Raw genomic sequence first — 25,615 nt, forward strand, 5'->3', positions numbered from 1 at the left:
ACTGTTTTAGTCACTTTCTGTGCTCAGTTCAAAGTATTAGGAATATATAACAAATGATATATATTTTTTTACCTCTTAATAAGACTGTATTTCATTAAAGATGCTTTCTCTGACAAGATTATTTTTTCAGAGAGAGAGAGAGGTCTGCTCAAATCTTGCTGATTTTAAAAGCTTCTCTTAGGAACCTGTGAAGTTCAGCTTTCCAATTCTTTTTCCAACCTGTTGGGCTGGCTTATCAGTGGAACTCACCTCTGTGAAGATAGCCCTGGGAAGAAGAGGGAGAGCATCCCAAGGAGATGCGCCCGGATATGGCAGTCTAGGGCCACAAGCAGCAGAAGCCCTCAGAGAGAGATTAGCTGTTCAAATGAGCTAGGGGCCTGAACAAGAAGCCCAGGCAGTTAGAGGCACATTTTGCTCTGTTCGATTCACTCAGACCTGGCCAGATAAATGAAGTCACTGTGGAGCCATGCACAAGCCAGCCCAACTCTTTTTGTTGTACTTTCTCAGCTGTTGCGTTCAAAACACGGATTACCCAGGAAAGAATCGAAAGAGAGAAGTGGCTGTAGACCTGCAGCTAGGAGTGTGGAAATCCCACATCTACACATCTGTGCAGGCACTACACAAGTGAGGGTGTAAGAGAAGGGATGCCGTTGGCCCAGCTCCCAAAGGTTGCTTCACCGGCCTTTTTTTTTTTTTTTTTTAAATCTCCCTTCACTCCTGCCCCCCACCCCAACCCATCCCCCTACGGAGAGACCAATCTATCCTCCCCCTCAAAATAGTTTGAAAAGTGGTACATTTTGAATGTCTGGGAGTTACAGTGCAACTTTTACAAACCTAAGAGGGAGAAAGGAAGGCACAAACACATAACAGTATGTTGGGGCTACTATCTGCTAGCTGCAAACAAAACAAAAACATTTTAAGGAGACATTCATTTGAAGCCTTCCTTTCAGCCAGAATCATGTCTTCCTTGGCTTAGAGGGACAGCTCTTGGTAAATCATTTCTCTCAAGGAGCTGTCCCGCACCCAATGTATAGTCTATAAATATAGTGGAAAAGTCATGCCAGGGGTAGTCAGTGCAAGAGAATCTGGAGCCTTGAAAGCATCTTTTTCTTCTGGCTATGGTGGCACTTAAATGATAATGCGGGCAATGGAGCTAGGAGATTTATATCTTTTGGAAAGTAGGGCGAGCCAGATGGTAATAGCGTCATTAACACACAAACTTGGGATGTGCAAGTGAAGCTTGAAATTGGGAAAGAGATCGGAAGAACAAAGGGGGCTGCTGTTGAAAGGCTGCCCCTCTTCTGCGGCCAAAGCTAAGAGCCTCTTGGTACTGGGGTCTGCTCCTGCCCAGAACTGGATAATAAACGACAGCTTCTCTCCCCCACCCTCCCCTGTTGTGACTTAGAAAGCACCGAGAAAACTTTTGCAATAGGCAAATGTGGCACTTATTTATGTGTAACCCTTTGTAGTCTGAAGTGGCAGGAATGGGCCTTTAATTCAACTGCACTCCCACCCTCCACCCCCTACCCTAGTGTGATAAGCTCTTGCAATTGTTGACATTTATTTTATGAAATCAAAGTGCCGCTTGTTGCACGTTTCAGACAAAAGTTCATTTTCCTCCCCTTATGTAAACACTCTAAGTCAATATTAAAGGTTGAACAGCACCTTCTTTTTCATTTTGGTGGTGGGGGTTGGCGCGAAGGTGTTGACGGGGTTAAACTCCAAAGTTGTACTTTGGAAAAAGCCTTAATGTTTCAGTTAAACTCCCACTTGATGGAACAGATATAATTCAGAAAGAACAGAGAAAGCATTACAACAAGATTAACAATGACATTAATAATAATAACGCATGCTTACAACAAACACCCACACAAACATCTATAAACAGGCAGAGCAGTTTGGAACTAAAGAAAACGAAATTAATGACTTTGTTCTTCTTATTAATGCGTTGTGTATGTACACATATATATATGGCTTCTGGGAAGACAGCTAAGGTAACGGTCATTAAGTATTGAATGGCTTGAGTGATGCTTGTTAGCGACTAAAAATTGACGCTGCCTAAACTAAAATCGAACGTGTTTCTTTCTCAAACAACAACAACAACAACAACAAACTGGAGCTCTTTAAAGGCCTGGAGGACTTACCCTCAAGGCATTATTCGGGGAAAAACTGGGACTGGCCGTTCGTCACAGGCAATTGTAAAAGGTTTCAAAGGGCCGATCAAACGATCGCCAGAGTAATCTACATTCAAGTCCGGATGGTGGTGTTACGGCACACACCTGCGGGGTGTTTGCTGTCCGTGCCCCTCGCCGAGCTACAAATCATCATTAAAGCAAGCTGCTTAAGCTTCTTCCCAGCTTCTAGACAAGTTACTTGGGACAGTTCACTTTGATATACCTGCAGCTCGCAATTGACAAGCAAGCTGTGCTGGGGCTCAAGCCGAAAAGCCCGCTCTCTAGTGCGCACCGCGAAGTTGGGAGGGTGTTGTGGTGGGAGCACCGGGGTGGCGAGCAATTGTAAAAGTCTGTTTCACCAATTTTCCGAACAGAATCACCACAAACATGTATAGGAAACCAGGTTAGAAGCAGCTGAAACCCGCCTCAAGTTTTCTGCTGAGGACTCTTCTAAAACTTCATGGTCTTTGCCACAACTTTTAAACGACTCAGATTACAGACACCATCTCCCAACCTCAGTTTCTCGCTTTCCCTCTCTTAAATGCACATACAAGGGCCAGCCCTCTCCTCGAGTGCAGGATTACATTTTTCCTGAACAGGACTGGGGTCTGGTTTGAAACTTTCACTTTTGATTCATTCGTTTGGGATTATACTCCCTTTCTAAGAGGACCCTGCCCTCTCTGCCCTCACCTTGAGGGCAAAACAAACAAACAAAATCTGGAGTTGGGTAAAAAGGAGGGGACGTGAGGGTGCGACAACTGGAGGCGGGGAAAGGGGAGGAAGGAATGTCTGTTTCTGCCTACTGCCAGCCTGGGTTTCGGCAAGCCCTCGGCAGTCCGTGTGCTCCCCATTTGGGGGCGGGGAAGAAAGAACCGGCTGCGGGTGATGCCAAGATCAACACTCGGAGCGAATGTATCAATAGACCAATTTTCTGCTCCCACCGCGAGCTTTTTCATTTCAGTCCAGAGTGGAGGCGTCCGCGCGCTGCGCAAGACGCACCAGCACGCTGGCGTCCGGAAAAAGAGGGCGCTAGATGCGGGAGGCTCACATATGGAAATGAACTCATTAGGAAGGGGTGTGGTTATCGAGAAGCCCCCTCCTCCATCCCTTCCTTTCTCTCTTGCTACCACCGTCCCAGCTTGCTAAATATGAGATTACAAACAAACAAATAAAGCAGAGGCTGACTACGCAGCCCCAGATCAAACACGCTCCAGATAATTCCTGTCACTCGGCGCTGCGGCCAGACCTGCGGCGCAGCGCGGGCCCCTGACGCCCGCCCGTGGCTTCAGCACCCGCTCCATGCCAGCCCCGGCGCCCGCGGCTCTGCAAGCCAGGGCCCACGGAGGCGTTTCGAAGGCCCAGCACGTGGCCCTGACGCCCCGTTTCGCATACGTTTTAAAACATCAGACGAACGCTTCCACCTAGATGGTAACCCTCTGAGGGCTTCTGCTGATCTCAGAGGTCCTCTCCTAGAGGCTGCCTGGAGGGGAATGTGGCGGTGTTCTCTTTGGGAGAAAAAATCCCAAACTAGAATGTAGTGTCCTAGAGTGCCTGGCCAGGGGGCTTTCCCTGCTGCTCTGCACCCTAAGTGCGAGGGTGAGGTGGGGGCTTGAGAAGACCTGCTGAGGCCAGGCGTGAGCGCCGGGGTCTATTTGAGCATTAAAGACCGGGATTCAGATATTAAAAACCATGAACCAGGTGACCAAAAGTAAGGGCCAGGAGGTTGGAAAACCTAGAATGCGTAATCTTGTGTCAAAATAAAATGTTTGGGTGGGGTACAAAATTCGCAACCTCTCATATCCCGCTGTTCAGCAGCCCTGCCCCAGGTCCTCACACCCTGCCTCCGTGGAAGGCCGGGGGCGGGGGGGGGGAGGAAAATTGTACCTTTATGGCTTTTCATCCTGCGTGGCCCGCCTCCCCAGACCTGCTCCCTGCCCGTCGCTCCCCCAGCTGCGGGCCCCTGGAGGAAGGCCGCCCAGTCCCCTCGTCTCCCGCTGCCTGCAGGCCACCGGGCCTCAAAGCGAGCATTGTCCAGAGGGGGCGGGGAGGCCAGGGGGCCCCTGGAGAAGAATAACACTGCTCCCAACTCCGCTTAGGGAAAGTTTCCCAGTGCAGTCTTTGTGGTATAAAATACACTTTTCACGGGACGGGGAGAGGTGGAAAATCCACTGCCTTCTCTTAATTCCTCAACTCTTCCCCTTGTCACTCTATAGGTTCTCAGAAAGTGGGGGAGTGAACCGGAAAGAAATTAGAAGGTGACCGAAAATGTGAGCATAACTCTAGAACCGTCGATGTGACGGTTTTAAAATGCGGGTGGAAAGAGAGAGGGGAATGTCTCCACTCAGGCCTGGGCCGAGGACAGCTGCACTGTCGGTACGAGGGGGGTGAGGGGCCCCGAGGGCGCGTGTGCAGGCGACGCATTTCGCACCTCCTGTTTGTCTTAGAAGCGAGGGGTGGGGGGCAGCGAATTGTTTTGCCTCCCAACATACAGTAGAAGTTGAATCAAATGGAGAGGCGGGCACACGCAGAAACAAAACCTGCTATAGATTCAGAGTCTCTCTCTTTGACCCGAATTCCAAATGGTGGGGATTCATTTGCGAAGGGCTCCTAAGTCTCAGGACGCCATAGATAGCGATCCTCCAGTGACCGCAAAAGCCGCGATAGGGAACCGTTAGAAAGGAGGCTTTGGGGACAAATGTGATTAATCTTTCATCCGAGCAGCGGGAACCCATTCCCTCCAAGCGTTGCAGTCTGCATTGGAGGGGTCTCTAGGTTTGTCTGCTCTTCCAGGCATTGGAAATTGATGGCTCATGTCCCTTGCAAAACTCTTCCTGAAACAAGTATATTCCAAGGCACTGCGTTGGTGACTCCGTTATAAAATACAAATCAAAACAAAATAAGACTTTTAAAAAGCCCCAGGCCGGAGTTCTCCGTGTCCAACAACCAAAGTGACCGAAGGGGCGCATTTGTGGTTGTAGCTCTTTGCGCGTTGCGTTAATTTGTTGTGTGGATTCAATGCCTTAATGCTAAACCGGCAATATAAAAGGCTGAAGAGCAAGCCAGATAAACGCTCTAATTGCTACTGGAAGATTTAGGTGGTTGCAGGGATCTGAGGACTACCACCACCACCAGCACCACCAAAAACCTCCAATAGAGTGTGTATGAGGGTGGGGGTAGAGTTTCTACGGCGAATAGTGCCCACATCTGCTGGAACTTCCATATCTAAGCTGTTCGTTTACGGGAGCCAACTTATGAAATCTCCACAATTAGATCGTCATTGTTCTTCCCCCACAACACTGTCTAGAAAGAAAAGGTCTTCTCGGTCGGGGCCAATCCAACGAAGCGTTTGACGTTATTAAATAATAAAGCGATTGTGATTTACATTGTTGTTCAGAAAAAAAGGCCAATTATCCACTGTTATGTTGCCATAAAGATCATATTAACTCGAATTAGTAATCAAACAATATGCGAGCGTTTAAAAAAGTACAGCCGAACTGGGTGACAGCTACCGCGACGTCTTCACTTTCACCAGCGAACCCACCCATGCCGGCAGCCGGAGCGAGACAGGCAGTCGCCGCAGACCCGAAAGGAGGAATGAGGCGGCAAAGTGGTGATTAACGGTCTCCAGTGTTAATTATTCTCAATTAATACCACACAATGCAAACCTCCTCTGGTTCCCTGGAAATTTCCTGTTTGGGGATGCTCTGAGAATTCCACCTTTCTGGGAGGGGCTATAAGAAATCCGGAGGAGGCCAAGGCACTGCAAGTGTACCTGTGAGCAGAAGGGTAGAGGTGTAGGGGTGTGGACGGAGGCTGCGTGCGGTGTGCGCGCGCGGGAGGCTCGCTGCCTTTCCCAGAACCAGGCGTGCACTGCTAGGCGGGTGCCTGGGGCGGGCAAGGCCTGCAGCACCCTTACACCCCTCGTGAATCCTTCCGTTTTCTCGACGCAAATCACTCTCTCTCGCCCTCTGTTATTAGGTTTATAATTCATTGCCCACTTAAATTTGTGCAGCCAACCAAGGAAATCTAAATAGGTTTGAGTCGCCCCTTGGGTACAGAATGGAGGCTTTAATAAGAAAGATTAATTGTGGGTGTGTACCTGCCGAAAGACGCGGCAGCTATCAAGTAGCGGTGGGCAGTGGGTCTAGGGGAGGGAGATGCCTATGTCCTAGGCCCAGACTTTAGTAGGCGCCGTAGGCATACTTAAGGCAGGTCATCCGGCAGCCCGCAGTCACAAGCAAAGGCTCCACAGATATAGTAAGGACCCATCTCTTCCTGAGTTATCTGAGGTTTTACAGAACTTGGCCTTTATGTGCCCCGCACACCAAATCCTCTTGCCCTGCGCCCCGCCCCGCCAGACCCCCAACTCCTCGCCTCCACGGCGGAGGCGGGAGTGGGAAGAATGCTGTAGCCGCTGCCCTGGGAGGTCTGCCTATTCATTCCCCGCCCACTGCACAATATTTAGGCAAATGATAAAAAAAGGTTTTGCTCCGAGGGCTAGAAAGTTGATATTTTTGTTTCCGCGATGAAAAATGTATACCGTTACGGTTTTAAATACGCAAACAAGGTGCAATTTTCCTCCGCGCGATGCTCCAGCAAGTGCCGGCAGAGGGAAATGTGCCAGTGGCAGGGCCGTGGGGATCTCGCCCTGCGCGGGGGCACGGCTGGGGGAACAGCCCTTGCCCGCACGGCCCTTTCCTCGCTCCTCCCTCTTTCTACTTAAATGTTCAGACCCCAGACTAAGAAGTGGAGAAGGGGATGGGTGCGGAGAAGAGTAGGAATCGGGTGGGGGTGGCGGGGGAAAAAGGAATTGACTAGAATAGTAGCTCTGGTAGCGTTCCCTCCTTGAATAGTTCCATTTAAAACTGAGACACCAAGGCAGGAGTTTAAACAAATGTAAAATGAAATCTTTGGAAGGTCCAGCCCTTGCAGATGTGGGGCAGCCAAAGCGTGGTCGCATCTTTGTAGAGAGTTTTAAAACAGTTGTTGCCTTTGCTGCCTTTCCTAACCCCCTTCTCTATCTCCCACCTCTCTCCCCAGTAAAACCAATTCAAAGGGGGACAGACGCCACTCCACAAGATTATTGTCCGTTCATTTACAGGATTAACCCTCTCACGCAGCATAATAAAATACTAGAGGTCCTTTTAAGTTTAAATAAATTCACGAAATTCGTACCTTCTCTCTTTTCCTGTTTGGTCTCTCTCGGGACATGAGAAAATAGTGCCTTGGAACCTAAGTAACTTCTAACTGAGAGTTTTCAGATCATCCGGGGTCTGTTGTGGGCATTAGTATTGGGAGAGAGTGGAGAGACCAGCGTAACTTTAAATATCTATAGCTATACATTTTGATTTGGAACTCACTATTAAAAATCTAGTTGTTCCTCCCAGGGCTCAGCAGATTTCAATGTTGGTCATAAGAGCCACAAAAAAATGTTCATTAAAGGAACCTAACCAAGGCTACTGTATGGCCACTTTGTGAACTCAGAACTATGGATGGTGGGGGGGGGTTGGTATGAAAGTGTGAGTTGATGTCACGCTGGCTGTCAGTGTGTGGTCTATTGTGGAGAATGGTGCTTTTTGACTGAACAGAGGGAGCCCTCCTCCCCCCTTCCCCAGCTCTACTGCACCTGCACTGGATGAGGGAGTCCCTGCCATTCAGCCCATCGCAGATTGTTCAAACAGAAGACATCTCTGACAGCACTCAATTCATTACATTTCTTCCTGCTTTTCAAACCAACACACACACACACAAAATGAGTATTGCCAGCCAGTGACAGCCAAAAAAAAAAAAAAATCTTAAAATACTTTATATGCAGCTAATTTGGAAGCTCACACGACTAACCATGAAATATTTTGTATCCTTAACTTGTAAGGAGTCTTGAAAAAAGATTACCTGATTTTTCCTATTGAAAACATACCTCTATGGCTTACACAAGGATAGTTAAGTTTGTAGAGAGGCACTGCAGCATGGCTCAGGGAGAGTTTCAATGGGAATGAAAGCAGAAATGAGCAAAAGAGAAAAGCCCCTGATTTATCTTATCAGAAGGACCGGCTTGAAATGCATTCATAATTTATGCCGGTGAAACAGCTTGCTAATAGAGGTGGGGTATCTGAGAGCCAGGGGCAGGCAGTGAGCAAAGCAAGAGAGGGTGGTAAGGGAGGCATGGAGGCTGAAGTGTGATCTAAACATTTAAATCAATTTCCTAACAACGAAGTCTTCCACCCATATGCTTAGGTTTATTTTGCCATCTTAGTCTCCAAGACGTTTTTTGCACCATTTCACAAAGCTGATGAGAGAGTGTTTAGAAAGCTGATGAGAGAGTGTTAGTATAGTTTAACAGAAGTTGGGGTAAACAAACTCTCACAAGGGAACTTGGTTTTAAGAAATTTTTCTTGGAGGAAGGAGGAAGGGGAAACAAAGAAAAGGAGGAAGACTTTGAGTAGAAGACGACAGGTTTGCTTAGTATTTCAGACTAATTAAACTGTAACATTATGCAATAACCTAGATTTGAGATGGTAAGTGTGATAGTCAAATCGACCTGGATGTGAGTTGGTAGTAAAGTTGATACTAAACTGACTGCATGTGAAATATTGGCTAATTCTCAGAAAATAATTAGTCCCTTAGATCTTGGACCAATATGGAACATAAAGCCTAGCTCCCAGGACCCCTCCCATTGGAAGGGTATTCAATGAATTAATTTGTAAAGAAAACTTGGTAAGTGCATCTTCTAGAAGAGCCAAGGTTCTTTCAACCAACAAATAATTCTATCCATTTTACCGAGTCCACAGACCAAATGTCTTTCCTCTTACTTAAAATTTAAATCATGGTTGCGAGTAGTTCTCAACAATATTTTCTCAATTCTAAAAAGATTATAAAAAGCTATACAAATTATTAGGAGTGGAGGGGAAACGAGAAAATGCATATGACAGAGCAATGGCAAGCCAGAAGCAACTCTCCTAATCGTGGCTCCACATCAGAACTAGAAAACTCTTGTAAATCCATTTCTTAATCCACCGCTGAAACTCGTGCAGGGCCAAATAAAATCAAGCTATGGTGTACTTTGTGAAGGCTTTTGGTGTAATTGGTCCAGCCTCTCAAAACAAATCAAACAAAAACCAAAATTAACTCATTCAAACCTGACAACAAACTCTAGCTAGCAAATCAAGTAACTTTAACTATGATATATATATATATATATATATATATATATATATACACACATATATATACATATATACACACACATATATATATATACACACACACATATATATATATACACATACATACATACTGCGGTATACATAACTACGGTATATATATGTGTGTGTATACACACACACACACACACACACACATACATATATATGGAGGAAGGGCCTGCCTATGAGCTCCGGTGCCATGGTGATGCGTGTTGTGTGGTGACTGTATGGTATACATGCTGAAGACTGGCTATTGTTTGGTTATGCTCTGGGGTGGGGGGGTGGGGGGCAATGAGAACCTCTGCAGCCTCACAAGCAGGGGATGGAGACTGGCTCCGCAAGCCTTGCCCTGCAAGTGTTTGGATTGCCCTTTCTGAAACACTCAGACGAATCACTTTATCCCCAGGCCCTGCAGACCCTGACGTCACGAGGTGGGGGTGGGGGCGCAGTCCCGCTTCTGGCCTGGCCGCCAGCGATAAGAACCCTCGGGAAGAATTCACTGCTCTTTTTAATACAGTAATTATTTTTTCTGCCTTCGACGGGTGGGGACTGCTCCTGCCCGGAATGCCGGTATCCCTTCAGGAAGGTACCCGGGGATGGCAAGTTTGCAGGGTAACTTCCTAGGCAAACCCTAGGCCAGGAAGAGCACTGGCAAAGTAAGAAGAGTGGTCTGAATAAAGCTAAGACCAGAAAGGAGAGGAAGGACCCGAATTTCTGCATTGATCTCTGGGGTCTAAAAATGGAAATTTCTCGCCTTCCCTATCACCTAATTACTCTGCAAAGTAAGAAAACTACTAGCTCTAAGTGAATCCTAGTTTGTGCCTGTGGCTTTGCACTCATCTTCTGCGAGGAAAATATATATTATACCTATTTTACCAATGGGAAAGTGAAGGGTCTGCATCGCCCCGTCCCTACCTGCTCTGGTCCTAGAGGGGCCCAATATTTCGGGGAGCCCAGACCGCTCCTGTGGCTTCCCACAGCCATGCCAATCCACAGCCTCTAGCATCAGGAAGGCCTAACAGCGAGATTACTAATGCTGAGCCTAGGCACAAAACAGGGACAAACAACCCCTTAAAAGTAAAGGCCTGGGGTGAGAAGCAAGAGGAAGACAGAACTTGGGTCGGACAACCTCTGCTTTGGCAAGTTTGGGGCCTAGAATCACTTCTGGGTCATGAGGTCCACGTGGTGAGGGCTGGGGCTGGGGTGCAGGAGGGAGAGACCTCTGGAGGGGCGAAGGCCGCAACACCTCAGGTGACTTTCCAGACTTGCCCGACGCGGGACCCATCAGGGCTGAGAGAGGAAATCAGGCGGTTTTGACAGGGTCCAGGCGTAGAGAACTCGAGTCCCATGAAGCAGCTTCCCAGGGAACCGCATGGGGGCCAGGACCAGGACCTCGGTGACGTCAGGTCCCCGCCGGGTTCTCGCGGGCCTCAGCTTCCATCAGTCCGCTGGCGCATCCGCTCCCGGCGCTGGGCGCGGCGCGCTCCTTAACGCGGAGGGTGGGAGGCCGGCGCGCTCACAGCCCTGCGCAGCATCCAGCACCCAGCACCGCACCCAACACCGAAGCCCAGAGAGGGAGTCATATGAAGATTCAGAGCGCGAAATCCTAACTGACAGTGCACACTTCATTCTGTCCATGCAGGCAGACCAGAGTAATGAAACAAGTGACTCCTTGGAGCTTTTAAATCACCTGACACTTCTTTGCAAAGTAAGCGTCTCAAGTCCCCAAGCCCCAAAGCACCAAACATCTTTCCGTCTTGAAAGGAAAGGACATTCTATTTGCTTTTGAAGAGACACTGAGTACACCACTCCAGGAATAAAAAATAACACCACAACACCAAAAATATAAAATAAAAGCCTGCATAGAGAGAGCTCTTTGCCATGGGAAATCTTGGCCTTGTCTTAGTAACCCACCCTCCCAAAGAAAAGTCTGTTAGTCAAAATAAGCCAAGTTCATTATTTCCTAAAGGCCACAGAAGAAAAACAAAAACTGAAAACAAGAATTGTAAAACTGGACAGCATCGTGAGAAGTGAGAGAGATTACAAGTCTCCCTGGGTGATGATATCAGAGGTCAGGTTTCCAGGAAAGTTTTAATAGAAAATAACTATGAAACACGCCAAACCAATTCTCTGATTTGGGCTATTTATCTTTGGAAAGCTCCTTGGACTGCTGCTTACTCTAGGACTCCAGAGGCTGTGTCCCTTTGAACTTTATCCATATTTTCCACAGTAAAGGTCAAGAGTTTCTACCCCTTCTCCTGTCTTTAAGGGATCCACCTCGTAGACAGGTCCCAAACGAAATCTACCCAGCAATCTTCTAACTTAAGTCAAAAAAAAAATTAAAAAAAATAGCTATGCAAAGAAAGCAAGCAAGAAAAAAAAAAAAAGAAAATAAATAAATCAACCGCCATCCCCAACCTCACTGCGGCTATCCTGAAAAGCAGCCTTTGCTCTAAAAGCAAGGAAAGACAGCATCATAAACAATGAAATGCAAATTATTTTAAGGCAATAATGAGGAGGGGGAGTGTTGGAGATTGTTAACCAAAGTCTTTACTAAAGCTCGTGGCAAAGGAAACTCTTTCCACAAAGCCAAATATGAAGGCCTGCTTTGTAAAATTCCCCAAGAGTAAGCAATGAAGGGGATTGGGGGTATAAAAAGCTTTTTAAATTATAATAAATAAATAAATAAGCAGTGCCAACTAGCAGGTGACAAACCAGTCAAACTTCAATCTCAGAGCAGTTAGCTATAAACTGTTAGCAGTTGAAAAGTAAACCTTGTGCACACAAAGGCACTGTTTAATTTTCTCCTTGTAATGGTTCTAAATGAAGACCCCATCACTACACAGTTAAACGGTATTTCTTGTCCCCCTGAGGCGCTGATCAGTTCTTTTTAATGTGAGAAAACTGGCAGCTCAAAATTCGTCAATGGAGCTCCCACAAAAGTTCTGAAAAGCTGAATGAATTGGGTTCGTAATTACTGCACCCTGTCCCCCCACCCCTTGCAGCTTATCTCTTATTCATTCATCTTATATTATTGTTAAGGAATCTTACTCTGAAAATTATTCCCTTACCATTTTACCTAGGGCAATGGAGGAACTTATGACAAGGCAGAAATGGAACACTCAGTCCCCCCCCCCACCCCCTACACCTGGAAGTGTTCAGACCAATAGGTAGGGAGGAGGGACGATCTTGTACCCCAATTTACTCTGAGACTACTAGAACTCAGAGTACTCAGCCTACGGAGCCTTTTATTTTAAAGCCCAAATTTTATTGGCAAACAGGAATATGTACCTTTTCTACATTCAGACCCTGCCTGAGTCTCTAAAATCGTGTGACATCTCCGCTTAGATAAGTCAAAGGTTTTAAATAAATCCCCTGCCCTCTCCCCAAATTGCAAGGCTCTAAAAGACCTTGCCAGACATACAGAAATTAAGATAACATATATTCTTGTTTTTTTTTTTCCTTTTAAATCAAAAACAGTAAAGGAAATAGCAAAAGAGACTATACCCCCACCCCCCAGCCCAAGAAAGGGTTTTATGAAAAAGTCAGCTTTAGAACATCAGGGCTCTCTGTGTGCTGAATTTCAATCCCAGGCATTACTGATGGAGAAGATTCTCCTGAGATTTCCTACTGTAAGAATGTGTCGGTTCTAGAAATAAGTACAGCTATTACAACCAAATCTACTAGCAGACTAAATAATTAATTGAAGCGTTGCTCTTTGACCCTTGAGAAGTCCAGTAGGGACACGTTTATAGTAATAATACCTCCGAATGAGCCCTTGTCAAATATTCATTTAGTGGTTAATGTGAGCCATTTTCCCCTGGGACCGGCAGTAATACCAGCTTCCCAGCATTGGCAAGAAACCTTGCTAATCTACTACAGCTCAGCAAAATATTTTAACGCTCTTTATTTAAAGTATGGAGGGGGGGTGTGGGGAGAGAAAAAAATTGCAGAGGGAACTATAATCTCATCCTGCTGCACATTTCCATTCAGTGTATAAGGTTAACAAAACATTAAATTCACCCCGTTGGACTGGGAATTGAATGGTTTTAGTGAGCAGAATAATATCCCAAGGAAGGAACTGAACGCAACAACTAACTTCAGCACTGGGAGACAATCCTCTCTAGGCAAGTTTAAGGGTTTACCCCCTTCTTGGAAATCACATTATAATGAAAATATAACATGTTCACTATTAATCTAGCCATGAAACTATACACATCTTGGGGAACCATTTAATCCAATCAAATGAATCATGAAACGTACCGTTTTTTCTCAAATTCAGTTTATCAAAATAATTTATATTTGCAAATAAAAATATTTTGACTTTCATTTGTTTAAGAGATAAGGAGGGATAGGAGGGGGAGTGGGAGTTCTCTTGTCTAATGGAGACGGTGACAATCATACAAAACTAGTTTAACTTCCCCAACTATTTCTCTCCTCCCTTTTGCAAAATATTTGCACCTGAGCCTTTGGCCAAAAAGTTGTTGCTTTTTTTTAGGCCGACCCTGCGTGCTCTTTTTTTAGGGGTGATTAGTGCAGTGCAATTACTCTAAACCCCAATACATATTTCTAACATATCTCTATTTTTCAAATATATACACTGCATATAGTTGATTAGCTTAAATTCGGGGAATATCCTCCCCACCCCTCAGCAAGATCATTTGGATCTTTATTCAAAGTTTCTTTTATTCCTATGTGTGAGCAAGAACTGTCGAAAGTGCTCATTACCACGTGAATAATCCGTATATGCATTACAATGGCTGGCCAGGCCGGGGGAAATTCTTTTAGAGTCTCTGCATTAATTAGGGGGGGGGGTCGGGCGGACGGACATGCCTCGCTTAGAACTGGGAACTGGCATAATAATTTTCCTTTTCCAGTACAATATTACCCTTAAAATGATTTTTTAAAAAGGAATAAATAAAAACCAATACACTTAAAATAAAGCAATCCTCATGAAATCAAAATATAGAAAATGATGATATTCCCGGCTGAGCCCAGACTCACATTAGCAACACCACGAGAAAGAAACACTTTCTTGGAAAACTGGAAGATGCAAACCAACGGGATGAACTAATTTACAACTTAGTGGCTGCAGCCGGTACTTGACTCAAGGCTGGAAGGCGCTGCCGGATTCCAACTTCTCCAAAAGTTGTAGAAGTTGACATAACAAGCCCTTCAAATTGTGGGAAGCGAATCCACGCTCTTAAGAAAGCCTGACTCTTGGTTTCTGGTCCCCTTTGGTGGGGGAAGATGAGCAGGTAAGTAGTAAATAAGGAAGAAAAATCCTAGAGTCGTTCTTATGGATTCTCCGGCTGCGACAAAGCGCGATTCGGTTGCGATGCAGAAACATCATTAACGCAAAGACCATGGCGATTCCCCAACTTTTCCGCTCCCACTGAGGACAACTATAGTCTTTCTTTACCTTTCCTAGGGCAAAAGAAAACAAACCCAATTTTGTTTCCCCACACCTTCCCCTTCCCCTCCTTCTCTACTACTGTAGTAAAACATGGTTAACAGATCAAAAGCATAATCATCTCCAAATGTGATTAGACCAGACAAAGTAAAATATCTACCTCAGAGTTGATTGTTTTCTTCGTTAATATGGCTGTTGCCTGGCTTCTCTTTTGCTTGTTATCAGCTGCAGAGATTATCCGATTTGGGTCTACAGGCTTGGACCCGCGCTGCCAATTTAAGAAATGGAATTCGTGGAGGGAGAGAGAGGAAAAAAGAAAATAAATAATAATAATAGCCGTGATAAGTCGGGGAGTTTTGCAAGACGCTCTTCGCTTTCCCTCGCCCCTAAACAGGAAAATGTAGAGGAGAAAGTTTATGAAGTCAAGGAACAAAGAAAGCAAACCACTTGTTTCCTCTCAGACAATAGCAGGGCTGGAGTAATCCAAACACCCACCCAGCAGATGAGCACTTTGCATGTCTAGTTTGCAATTATCCCGATACAAGAAGCATCATTTTCCCCTATAACCAGGTTTCCAAAGCCATTGTGCTGTGAAGAAAACGAAAACAAAAAACCAGCCAACCTGGTTCTGATTTGGCTCAATACGCCATCTGCTAAGCTACACGAAAAATTTCAGAACCGACTCCTTCTTTCTGGCAACAAGTGGCATAAATCAGTTTAAGTCCCCATCATGCTTATTCATGCTGCTTAGAAAAGGAGGGGGTGGATTTACAATATATGTCTCTAGTTTCTACTTTAGAAATGACATAAGCATTTCAATTTTTCGAGTACTTATTCAATTAATCATCCAGCCATTTAATTGTTGCAGTTACATTAGCACATGCTACTGGACTAGAATACCAAGGTTTTAGGTATTTTGCTTTCTTGGCTGAGCACAGTATATTCCCCAAGGAGTTATGTATAATCACAGTGTTATCCAAATAAATGAAAGACTCAAGAATAATTTCAGTGTCCATATTTCAAAAATTTATTTATCTCAAACTGTGCATAATGGAGTAAAAACTTAAGTTGAAAATGTACCTGTTATAAGGATGGTATTAGTTCAAATATATATACATGGATTCTCGGCAGACTGATTCAAATAATTCAGAGCCGAATCTTTAAAATACAACTACGGAAAATAAAGGGGTGGGGGGAGAACCTTAAAATATCACAATAAATTTACAGAAATATTACAAACCATAAGAAAATATTTCAAACACAGTAATTTCATGTTGTATTTTTATCTGAACACAATGGAAAGTTGGGAAACAAAAGCTATTATAAATTACCAATGATGTCAACCTGCATGGCCATTTTTGCTTTTAAACAGTAAGTTAAAAAAAAAAATTTAGTACAATCTAAAACTTTTGCTCCTTTAAAGAAGACCACGGAGATGGTTTTGCCAGTACTTGTTCTAGTTTGTTTCCTTTTGTACAATTTTTAAACAATTAAAATGTCCAAAATCTTAATAATTTTCTTCTTTCCACGTTTGCAACTGTCCTAAATTTCAGCTGCAGAATCAAAATTCAGCAAGAAGCCTCTCCTTGAAAAATATTGGCAAATTCTCAGCTTATAAACAATGGACATTTTGATTGCCATGTTTATCTCGATAAATACTGTACAAAAGTTGCTTGCAAATATTAAAACATTTTTTCGTCGCTTGGAGACTAGCTCTAAATATTATTGGTAAAGACTTTTGCAAACTTTCTGCAAAGCTCCTACCGTATCACTAGAACTTTTAAAAAGTTTTGTGTAGTTTTCTTTCCTCCAGATCTATACAAGGTCCATTCCCTCGCCCTCCCTACCCCCACCCCCACCCCGTTTTCTCTGTACAAAAATAGTCCCCCCAAAAGAAGTCCAGGATCTCTCATAAAAGTTTTCTTGTCGGCATCGCAGCTTTGCGTGAGTGTAGATGGGATTGGTGTTCTTTTTTGCAGATGTCATTTGCTGTGGGTGACGACTTTTTTGTTTTGAGCGTACCGGGTTTTTCTCCTTGCTGTTTCTTACTCTCCTCCCATTTCCCTCGTTTTTCTTTGAAAATCCCCCCACCCCCCACCCCCAGTTCACTGTCCGGCCCTCACATGTGCGAGAGGGGCAGTGTGCCGTTAATGGCCGTGCCGGGCACCGGGCCGCTCTGGTAATGCTGGGACATGTGAAGTCTGCTGGGGGCGGCCGGCTCTGGCACCTCGGCGCCGGGGAGATACATGCTGATCATGTCCCGGAGGTCCCCGGCCTGGCAGGGCGCCCTGGAGTGGGAGGAAGAGGTAACCACAGGGGGGCTGGAGCTGGCCTCGGACTTGACCACCGAGCCCATGGAGCCTAGCGCCATGCCAGGGGTGCCCTGCTGCGAATAGGACATGCTGTAGGTGGGCGAGCCGTTCATGTAGGTCTGCGAGCTTGTCATGGAGTTATACTGCAGGGCGCTCACGTCGTAGCGGTGCATGGGCTGCATCTGCGCGGCGCCGTGCGCGTTGAGGCCCGGGTGCTGCGGGTAGCCCAGCTGGTCCTGCATCATGCTGTAGCTGCCGTTGCTCCAGCCGTTCATGTGCGCGTAGCTGTCCATGCGCTGGTTCACGCCCGCGCCGAGGCCGGCGCCCACCCCGACCCCGCTAGCCATGCTGTTGCCGCCCGGGGCCAGCAGCCCGCCAGGCAGCGTGTACTTATCCTTCTTCATGAGCGTCTTGGTTTTCCGCCGGGGCCGGTATTTATAATCCGGGTGCTCCTTCATGTGCAGCGCTCGCAGCCGCTTGGCCTCGTCAATGAACGGCCGCTTCTCCGTCTCCGACAAAAGTTTCCACTCCGCGCCCAGACGCTTGCTGATCTCCGAGTTGTGCATCTTGGGGTTCTCTTGGGCCATCTTACGCCGCTGCCCGCGGGACCACACCATGAAGGCGTTCATGGGCCGCTTGACGCGGTCCGGGCTGTTCTTCTGGTTACCGCCCGCCGCTGCCGCTGTGGAGTTGCCGCCGCCGCCGCCGCCGCCCCCCGAAGTTTGCTGCGGGCCCGGCGGCTTCAGCTCCGTCTCCATCATGTTGTACATGCGGGCGCTGTACGCGGGCCCGGCCCGCCGGCGACCGCCGACCCTCGGCCCGGCCGCGACTTTGGGGGCCCGCGGGCGGGGGGAGAGGAGGAGGGGAGGCGGGCGGGGGTGTCGCGAGCGCAGGGCTCCGCGAGGAAAATCAGACGAAGAATAATTTGGGGGAAGAAAAGAGAGAGAGAGAGAGGGAAACTGGAATCAGGATCAAAAAAAGCGCTTCCCTCCTCTTCTGGCCGATCCTGCCGCCGCCGATGATTGTTATTATTATTTTTTGGAAAGGCTTAAGCCTGGGGCTCAAACTTCTCTCGCTTTCTTTCTCTCTCCTCTTCTTTCTCTCAGTCCTAGTCTTAAAGAGGCAGCAAACTACTTTCCCCCTTTGCAAACACTCTCTTCTCTGCCTTGACAACTCCTGATACTTTTTTGAACAAGTTAATAGACAACCATCCATGTGACGGGGGCTGTCAGGGAATAAATGGGTTTCCAGCGACCAATCAGCGCGCGTCGGCTCCTCCACTCGAGCCCAGCCTCGCAGCCGGGTTTTGCATGAAAGGGGGCGGGGCCTGCTGGTCCGCGGGCCGCGCGGGGGAGGCAGGGGGAGGAGGGGGATGGAGGGAGGGGGAGGCGGCTCCCACTGCCAGCCACTGAGAAACCTTTGTATCCCCTCTCGCAGCAACAGGTCACACCACACGCCTTTTCGAAGGAAGTGGGTAAACAGCACTAAGACTGCGATTTTCTTCTTTCTTAAAACTTAATATTGATTTACTTTTTGGTGCGGGCTCTTGAAATGAGGAAGGGGCGCGAAAAGCCGCTAAGGTGTGGGGGTGGGGCAGGAGAGAGTGGGTGGTTCAGGGCGACTGTCCTACTGGTATTTCAGGAAACAGGCAGTGTTGGATGGAGTCGGTGTGTCATTGTTCTCCCGCTCCTCTGCACACTTCCCCCACCAACTCCAGCCTCTCTCGTGCTTTTCCCTCGCCTCTCTCTTCCCCTTGCTCCTCTTTCTCCACAGGTGCCGACACTCGCTCACGCACTTCTCGCACTGTCCCGACAAGAAGTTAGGAGACGGAACGCTCAATCCCCCAAACCTTTCTTGCTTTCACGCAATTTGTTCTGTTTTAAAAGTAAATCCTGCGCGGACTATGCGGCCGACTCTAGAGCGAGGCTAGGCAGGCCCTGGGTGAGCTGCCGCAACCTCGCTCTTCCCTCCAACTCAGCTCTGGCGCAGGAAACCACAGCTTGTTCCCTCACCCTCTCCCACCAGTCTTTCCCCATTCAGTCGGTGCAAAGGGGATGCACGTCCTCCCTCTCCATTCTCCTGCTGAGCCTCCCCCAAAGGATTTTAGTTGTGCCGGTTTCAGAAGGAGGCTGGGGGCAAGAAAAGAGCTCAACAGAAGGACGCTCAGAGTGCAGGCGGTGGGGGAGCGTTAAGCTCAACTTCTTGGCATCCCAGGGCACTGTGTGGAGGTGGCATTTGGGCCGCACTCACAAACTCCCTCCCACGCAGAGTTCACAGGACTCGAGCAGAACCAGCCCTGGCATTTCCCCCTAGTGACTTCTACCGTGATGGCCGCATTTCCCGGGCCGCCCGGGTCTGGAGTGTGCGCTCGGAGGGGGCTGTAGGCCTGGGAGGAGGGAAGGGTAGTGCTCGCCAGGCACAGGTGCAGGCATTGCCGGCAGGAAGATGGAGGCCAGGACTGGGGAAGAGGGGATCCCAGTAGGGCCAGGGCTGAAGGAGGATGGGATGGGGGCGGGGTAGGGACTCAGAAATCCTGCCTGCCCTGGACCCAAGAGGGTAATTTTAGCCGCTCTCCCATTGTCCGGACGTAAAGATTTCAATAGGTAGGCGCTCAATGCGGAGAGCAATGGCAGCACGTCCGTTACAAATAGGTAGTTTTGTTTCTCTTGTTGTCGCTACACGGAGTCAAACAAAGCCCCGTCTAAGTTTCCTTCCACTCTCTTGTTGGGATCTTTGTGGCTAAAATGCACTTGACTACAAAGGGGGGGAACCCTGATGCCATTTCTTTTTTTATAAAGGGCTTAAACCATCAGGGTTACTTATTTTCTTTCTTCTGTAACACTCTCCGCCCCCTTCTCCTCTGATCCACCCTTAGTCACCCTAAGAAAATGTACTGAATAGTATCTGTCGGCCATGTTCCATTTATTATCTTTACAAAACTTTGCATTGTTTTGTTCTTTACTAACCTTCTTCCCATAACCGTCATCACCCCCACTCCAACTTCTTCAATCCCTGCCCTCCCAAGTTTTTCTGTTCTTGTCAAACTCAAGATTAAGTATGCTCACTGGAAACCCAGAAAAGTTGTGAAAAAGAATCCTGTAGACTTTTCTTAATAATTTATTATTTCTAATCACGGCCCACCCCCCTTACACACACACACCCGCAGGTTCTCCTTTTTCTCTTAAGTTATGGTTTGTTTCAGTTCTTGGGAACCCAGGAAGGACGAGACTGGCCTTCTCAAAACGCATAAATGTAGTCACTCTTCAAAATAAAGCAATGTCTTTTTTTTAATTGAAAGTGTAATATTAAGCTAATCACGCACATGAAGATTAGGAAAGAGAAAAGGTTGAGTTGATCTGGAGAAAAGGCGGCCACGGCCTTTTCTGAGCGTCTTGGTTTCAGGGATGTGGCTGGTGCGCCCCCTACTGGTGAATTCGCTTTCCCAAGACTATGGATTTTACCTTTAAAAGAAGGTGTTTGGAAATAAAAAAATGGGGGGTGGGGTGGGAGGAAGATCAAACTAAATACACGTAATCTAAACAAAAGAGAAGTTAACATATCATATAAGCTATGGAACCGAATCATAAGACTCAGATTTAATTTGCTTAACTTAGAAATGTACATATATAACCTCGAGAGAAGTGGGAGGTTAAATCATGGGGAAAAAATAGGTACAAATTGTGAGATTCAACATATGAATGAATTATGATTGTCCAGATTCCACGAAGGGCAGACCAAGCATTCACTTTATGATTGTGTATGCATTGATCTGCGCTTAGTATAATAGCATTATTCCAAAAAAAAAAAAAGAAAAGAAAAAGCTTATGGATAATTAAGTTTGAAGAAAAAAACCCAAGGGGTTGGTATGGGTAATGGCGGTGTATATGTATTAAAATAAATGTTAATAGTGGATGGTTATACAGCAAATGTTTTTAACCTTTCTCTCTCCCTCTCTCTCAAGGGGTAGTAGTAAGAGGCACAAAATTTTCCTTAAGATGATATATAAAAGCTTTTATACATCGTCAGATGTCTGTGTTTGTGCCTGACTCTATAATAATTCATTTAAGAGGTTAAAGGGGCTGGCTAGGTCTTTTGTTAATTGCTTTTATCATATAAATAAGCTATGGAAATACATTACAATTGTGTTATCATTGGTTGCATTTATTTACAGCTTTATTTTAATTAAGCCTGCTGTACTTATCAAGGCAATAAACTAACTGGATGGCATTTATGCATAATAATGTGCTATGAAAATAAGATTAAAGAAGATGGTGATAGCAGAAACAATTTTCTCATTAGACTTTTTTTAGAACATATGCATTTAAAAAAATCAGATCACTGGCCACTCTATTTCAGTTCAGCACCATCACTGGCCCCTAAATATAATAATAACTATAACAATCACGATGTATGATAGAAGCAGTACTGTTTTAGATTTATAACAGACGGCTACAGTACTAATAACAATACACCATTGACTACTAAGGAATCAAAATAAGACTTGAAAGAGGGTGCTTCATCCTTCAAAAATTTTAAATGTTGCCATTGGTACAATTTATGAAAATTGAAGTGCTTAATATAAAGAGAGTGTAACATTTCCCTTCCATGGGCAGCAAAAAGCTGCATACTTTTAGAGCAAGATTAGAAATTAAGAACAAAAATGCATAATTCCTGAGATATTCGGATTTGATTTTGTTCTACTATAGGCCTCTGCCAAGAATCCTTAACTGATTAAGTGTAGTTCAATTTTACTTAAAAATCTTTTGCACTGATATGTCTCTCCTAAACTCCCCTCATCCCTCCTCAAGTATTATATCTGAAGCCAACTAACAATTTTGTGGATAGGGGACTGTAGACTTATTTTTTCTTCTTAGTGGCAAATAGAGGTTTAACTTGCAGTAATTAGGTGAGAACTAGCCAAGCATCGTACTATTATGATGCTTGTTAAAAAACGCTTCTTTTCTGCATCTGCATTTGAGTGTGTTCCCCTCCTCTCTTAATCTTCTTATGGAAATGAAGGCAAACGGCAGGGAACCTGCAGAGTCTTGGAGAATGTCCTTGTTAACTGGAATTTCTCAGCATTGCTAATTAGCAGAGTTTGACGACGACCACCAGTATTGGGGGGGAAAGCTCTGTTTAACCACTCACAAACCATTCTGAGGAAGAGCAGACTAATTTTATTTTGTAATTAAAATCTGAAAAGGGCCCTATTTGACAGTTAGGGCTATGAGAGTTTTATCTCCCCGTGAAATAATTACTGCCTTGATAACTCAATTTTCTGAAAAAATGTCAACTGTGGGCTCCAAAAGTTTTAATTTCATTATGTAAGGAAAAAAAGAGAGAAAAATAGAAGAAAATGTACAGAAAGGTTTTCTAATTCTGGAACTAGTTAAATGTATTAGGAGCCAGATTTGGCCAAATGAAGGTGTTTTTTTTTTTTTTCCTCCCTTTTTTTGGTCACGTTTCCTCCGGATCTTAACCTTCCAAACATCTTCACTGAAAGTGACCATAGTAGTGATTTTACTGCAGTAAAAGAGATCATACCAGTGTGGCAAGTCAGAGGCAAATAAAACTAAAAACAGAGGTATGGCAACCCAAGAAAATTTCCTGATTTTAAAAGCCAAAAATAAAGGAAAATTCCAGTGTTTACGACAATGCTGATGCAATCTGGTAAGATGAGATTTTATTGATATTTATTCCCTAACACAAGAAAACTGAGAATTACGGAGTAAGGAGACTGATATAAGCCAATTTTTAAAATGTTTCCTTTTCCCCATTAAGTCACTAAACACTTCAATCATTCCAAATCAGAGCATGCCACAAGACTTCCTGCATGATCAACACTTGATTCTCTAAGACTTATGAAATACACAGATACATGGAGTTAAAGGTATTAGAGGATTTCTTTTCCTTAAGAAAGCATCACATATTTTCCAAAAATAATCAATAAGCCATAAGCTGGAAAAAACAAGGATATTGAAAGTAAGAGCAAAAATTATAATAGAATTGTACTGTGATCAAACTACATTTCTTTTAGACTGTAAAGGATCCCTCACAGGAAATCCTAGAGGGGATACTTCAAATTTTATAAAGTAATTTTCAAAATGATAGAAACTCTTTCATCTACATTTCCTCCATTTCCTTCCCTTTTCCAAACTTGACAGATTTTGGAAGTGTGAAGAATTACTGACGGGAACTATAATAAATGTTTCTGGATGGTACCAAAACAAGCACATACCTCTATCCCTCTTTATTTACTAAGGCATAGATATGCATATGGATGCATGCAAGATTGGCAATTTAAAATTGCTTAATCATATTTTTTAGTTCTTGTCTGTCCCTTCAGTACCTTGCCTTTAATTTCTAGAAGGGGCATTACACATAGCAAATGAACAAGGGGATAGCAAATGCTATTTCAGTCCAGACCCAATTTCACCAAATAATTTCACTCAAGAGCTGTAAGGACCCTTGAAACCTAAGGAATGCAGAGCTGCTCTGCATTCAGCTCCTTTTTATATCCACTCTCTTTCATCTAATTCCCACTGATGAAATAAATACATTTTTTAAAGAATTCAATAGTTAGAAAACTAAATATATTTTCCCCTTCAAATTATAGCAACAAAAGTAATATATAATTACTTGTGAATGTCTTCAGGGCTATATATAATAATCATATTGCTTATAGCATTACATATATATTTACATCCTTTATATATTCCAGTTCAAATATTTTCTGGAAAAGGGGACTTACACTTGACAATTTCATTTCCATTTTTGAATTATCAAGTAATTTTAACATAAAATTCTGTCTCTATTCTGCAGCTGTTGTCCAGGGAAAAATACACTGTGCCCATTAAATGATCTGATTTTAAATAGAAATTCCCTTTAAAAAAAAGACAAACTGAAAATTTAAAGAGCTGTCACCAGTGGTTTTTAGTTGCATTGAAAGAAAAAAAAGACCCTCTGATTTTGATTTTAAAAATTAGGATAAGGGAATGAAAAACCAAAACCAAAACCTGGCAAACTGATCACCAGAAACTGCAACTGTCCCAACAAACCCATGGGCCCTTTCGTGCCTCTAAATCATTACTTAGGAGTCTAAATATCTATCTCCCCGACTGACCACACTATCTTTGCAATTAATCATGCCAAAGGAACGGGGCTCCCTGAGAATCCTAATTCTCTAGGATTAGAGAATTCACTAATTCTCTAGTGACTAGGATTGCTATCCTCGTTTTAGGAAAAAGACAATTGTTTTAAATTCTCCAATTGTGATTATTTAATTTAGTTGTGACCACAACTTTTGTGGGAAAAACAAACCTAAATGGTGCAAGAGTGACACCCCAGTGCATGCCGGGTTACACCTTCACTGCTCCGGCAATCTACCAAGCAGGGAGACTGTCTTAACCTTAGCCTGGCAATGGAATTTAGTCTTCGTTCTTCTGCAGATCTCATGGTGCATACTGCCCCCGTGTTACCTGTAAGTCCTCTTTCTAGAAGTATAATCGGACATAATACAAAATCACAAAAAGTGACAAAACCCAACTATCTCAGAGGGCAGAGATGTTTGTCACCCCAAAAAGCAAGCTGGGGAAAGAAATTAGATCTGCTTAAGGGACAGGAATACTATCAAAGGGAAAGGGAGAAAGTCTTTTACCTGTTTGCATGAAAAGAAGCTGAAAGCAAACCATTGGGGGGAAAATCACTCTATAAGCACCATCAGCCCTAAACAAAACAATTATCCATTTTGTCCCCAAAGATTTGCAGCTGTGGCTTGCCCTGGAAAGTGCTCTAAATCAAAGTGTACACCCATCCTGGGCGGGCTGGCATCCTTAGGGCCTCCCATTGACATCTGGAGCCCTCTCCCAAAAGCTCTTCTGGCCTCAAAAGAAATGTATGAGAAGTCTGCCTTCCCAGGGGCCCACTTCTGCTCACCTCCTAGCACCCCTTCCAGCTCTGGCTCAAATGGAGTTGGGCTTCCAAACCCATCCCAATGGAATTTTCAGATCGCTAGCCTGATAATCTTTAAAGGCTCTTTCGGAGCTGGGGCTTTGACTTTTATCTCCCCTCCTACCCTTCCCTTTTTGTAGGCTCTCCCCACTCCTTTTCCCTCCTGCATGCCCCCCCCCACCTTAATTTGAAGATCATTGACAAGATAGGCTGTAATGAGTCCTTCAGAAACTGTTATGATCTACAGTGACAATCTCTGCACCTAATTCACAGATTATTGACAAGCACCGTGGGCTCAATGGTGTCAAGTTGTACTTGTGGTTTCAACACCCTTCAGCAACCTATGTAGCAGCTGGGCCCTGGATTAGGACCCACAGTCTGGCAGCGTTTATCTGCTGAGTGGTGGAGAGATGAGTATCTGTCTATACTTCAGCTCCTTCAGGCCTGGCTGGGCTTTCTCCCTGACACCTTCGTTTGTCTCAGAGTTGGATCAAAGGAACTAAAGTATCTTCAAAGTTTAAAAACAAAGTAAAAGAGCAAGCTTAGTAAATGAGGGCTCATTCT

At 45.0% G+C, this 25,615-nt stretch overlaps 1 protein-coding gene and 1 long non-coding RNA gene across 8 annotated transcripts in view; both read right to left on the minus strand.

The window, feature by feature from the left end:
• The window catches only part of LOC117037596 (uncharacterized), a 126,780-nt gene that overhangs the window by 15,403 nt on the left and 85,762 nt on the right, over positions 1-25,615 (minus strand). For all 7 annotated transcript variants that reach the window (XR_004425556.1, XR_004425554.1, XR_004425560.1 and 4 more), the window contains one exon: positions 14,950-15,057. This is a non-coding gene — a long non-coding RNA (uncharacterized LOC117037596). The remainder of the gene's footprint in view (positions 1-14,949; positions 15,058-25,615) is intronic.
• On the minus strand, positions 16,800-18,321 carry SOX2 (SRY-box transcription factor 2). Its single transcript, XM_033133719.1, has one exon. The coding sequence runs from the start codon at positions 17,869-17,871 to the stop codon at positions 16,909-16,911; it is 963 nt and encodes a 320-aa protein (XP_032989610.1). The 5' UTR covers positions 17,872-18,321; the 3' UTR covers positions 16,800-16,908.

This window comes from Rhinolophus ferrumequinum, chromosome 2 (genome assembly GCF_004115265.2).
Source record: "Rhinolophus ferrumequinum isolate MPI-CBG mRhiFer1 chromosome 2, mRhiFer1_v1.p, whole genome shotgun sequence".
NCBI lineage: Eukaryota > Metazoa > Chordata > Mammalia > Chiroptera > Rhinolophidae > Rhinolophus > Rhinolophus ferrumequinum.

Bases quoted from the DNA above. Each gene is read 5' to 3' on its own strand.
- SOX2 (XM_033133719.1), bottom strand. From the start codon at position 17,871: ATGTACAACATGATGGAGACGGAGCTGAAGCCGCCGGGCCCGCAGCAA.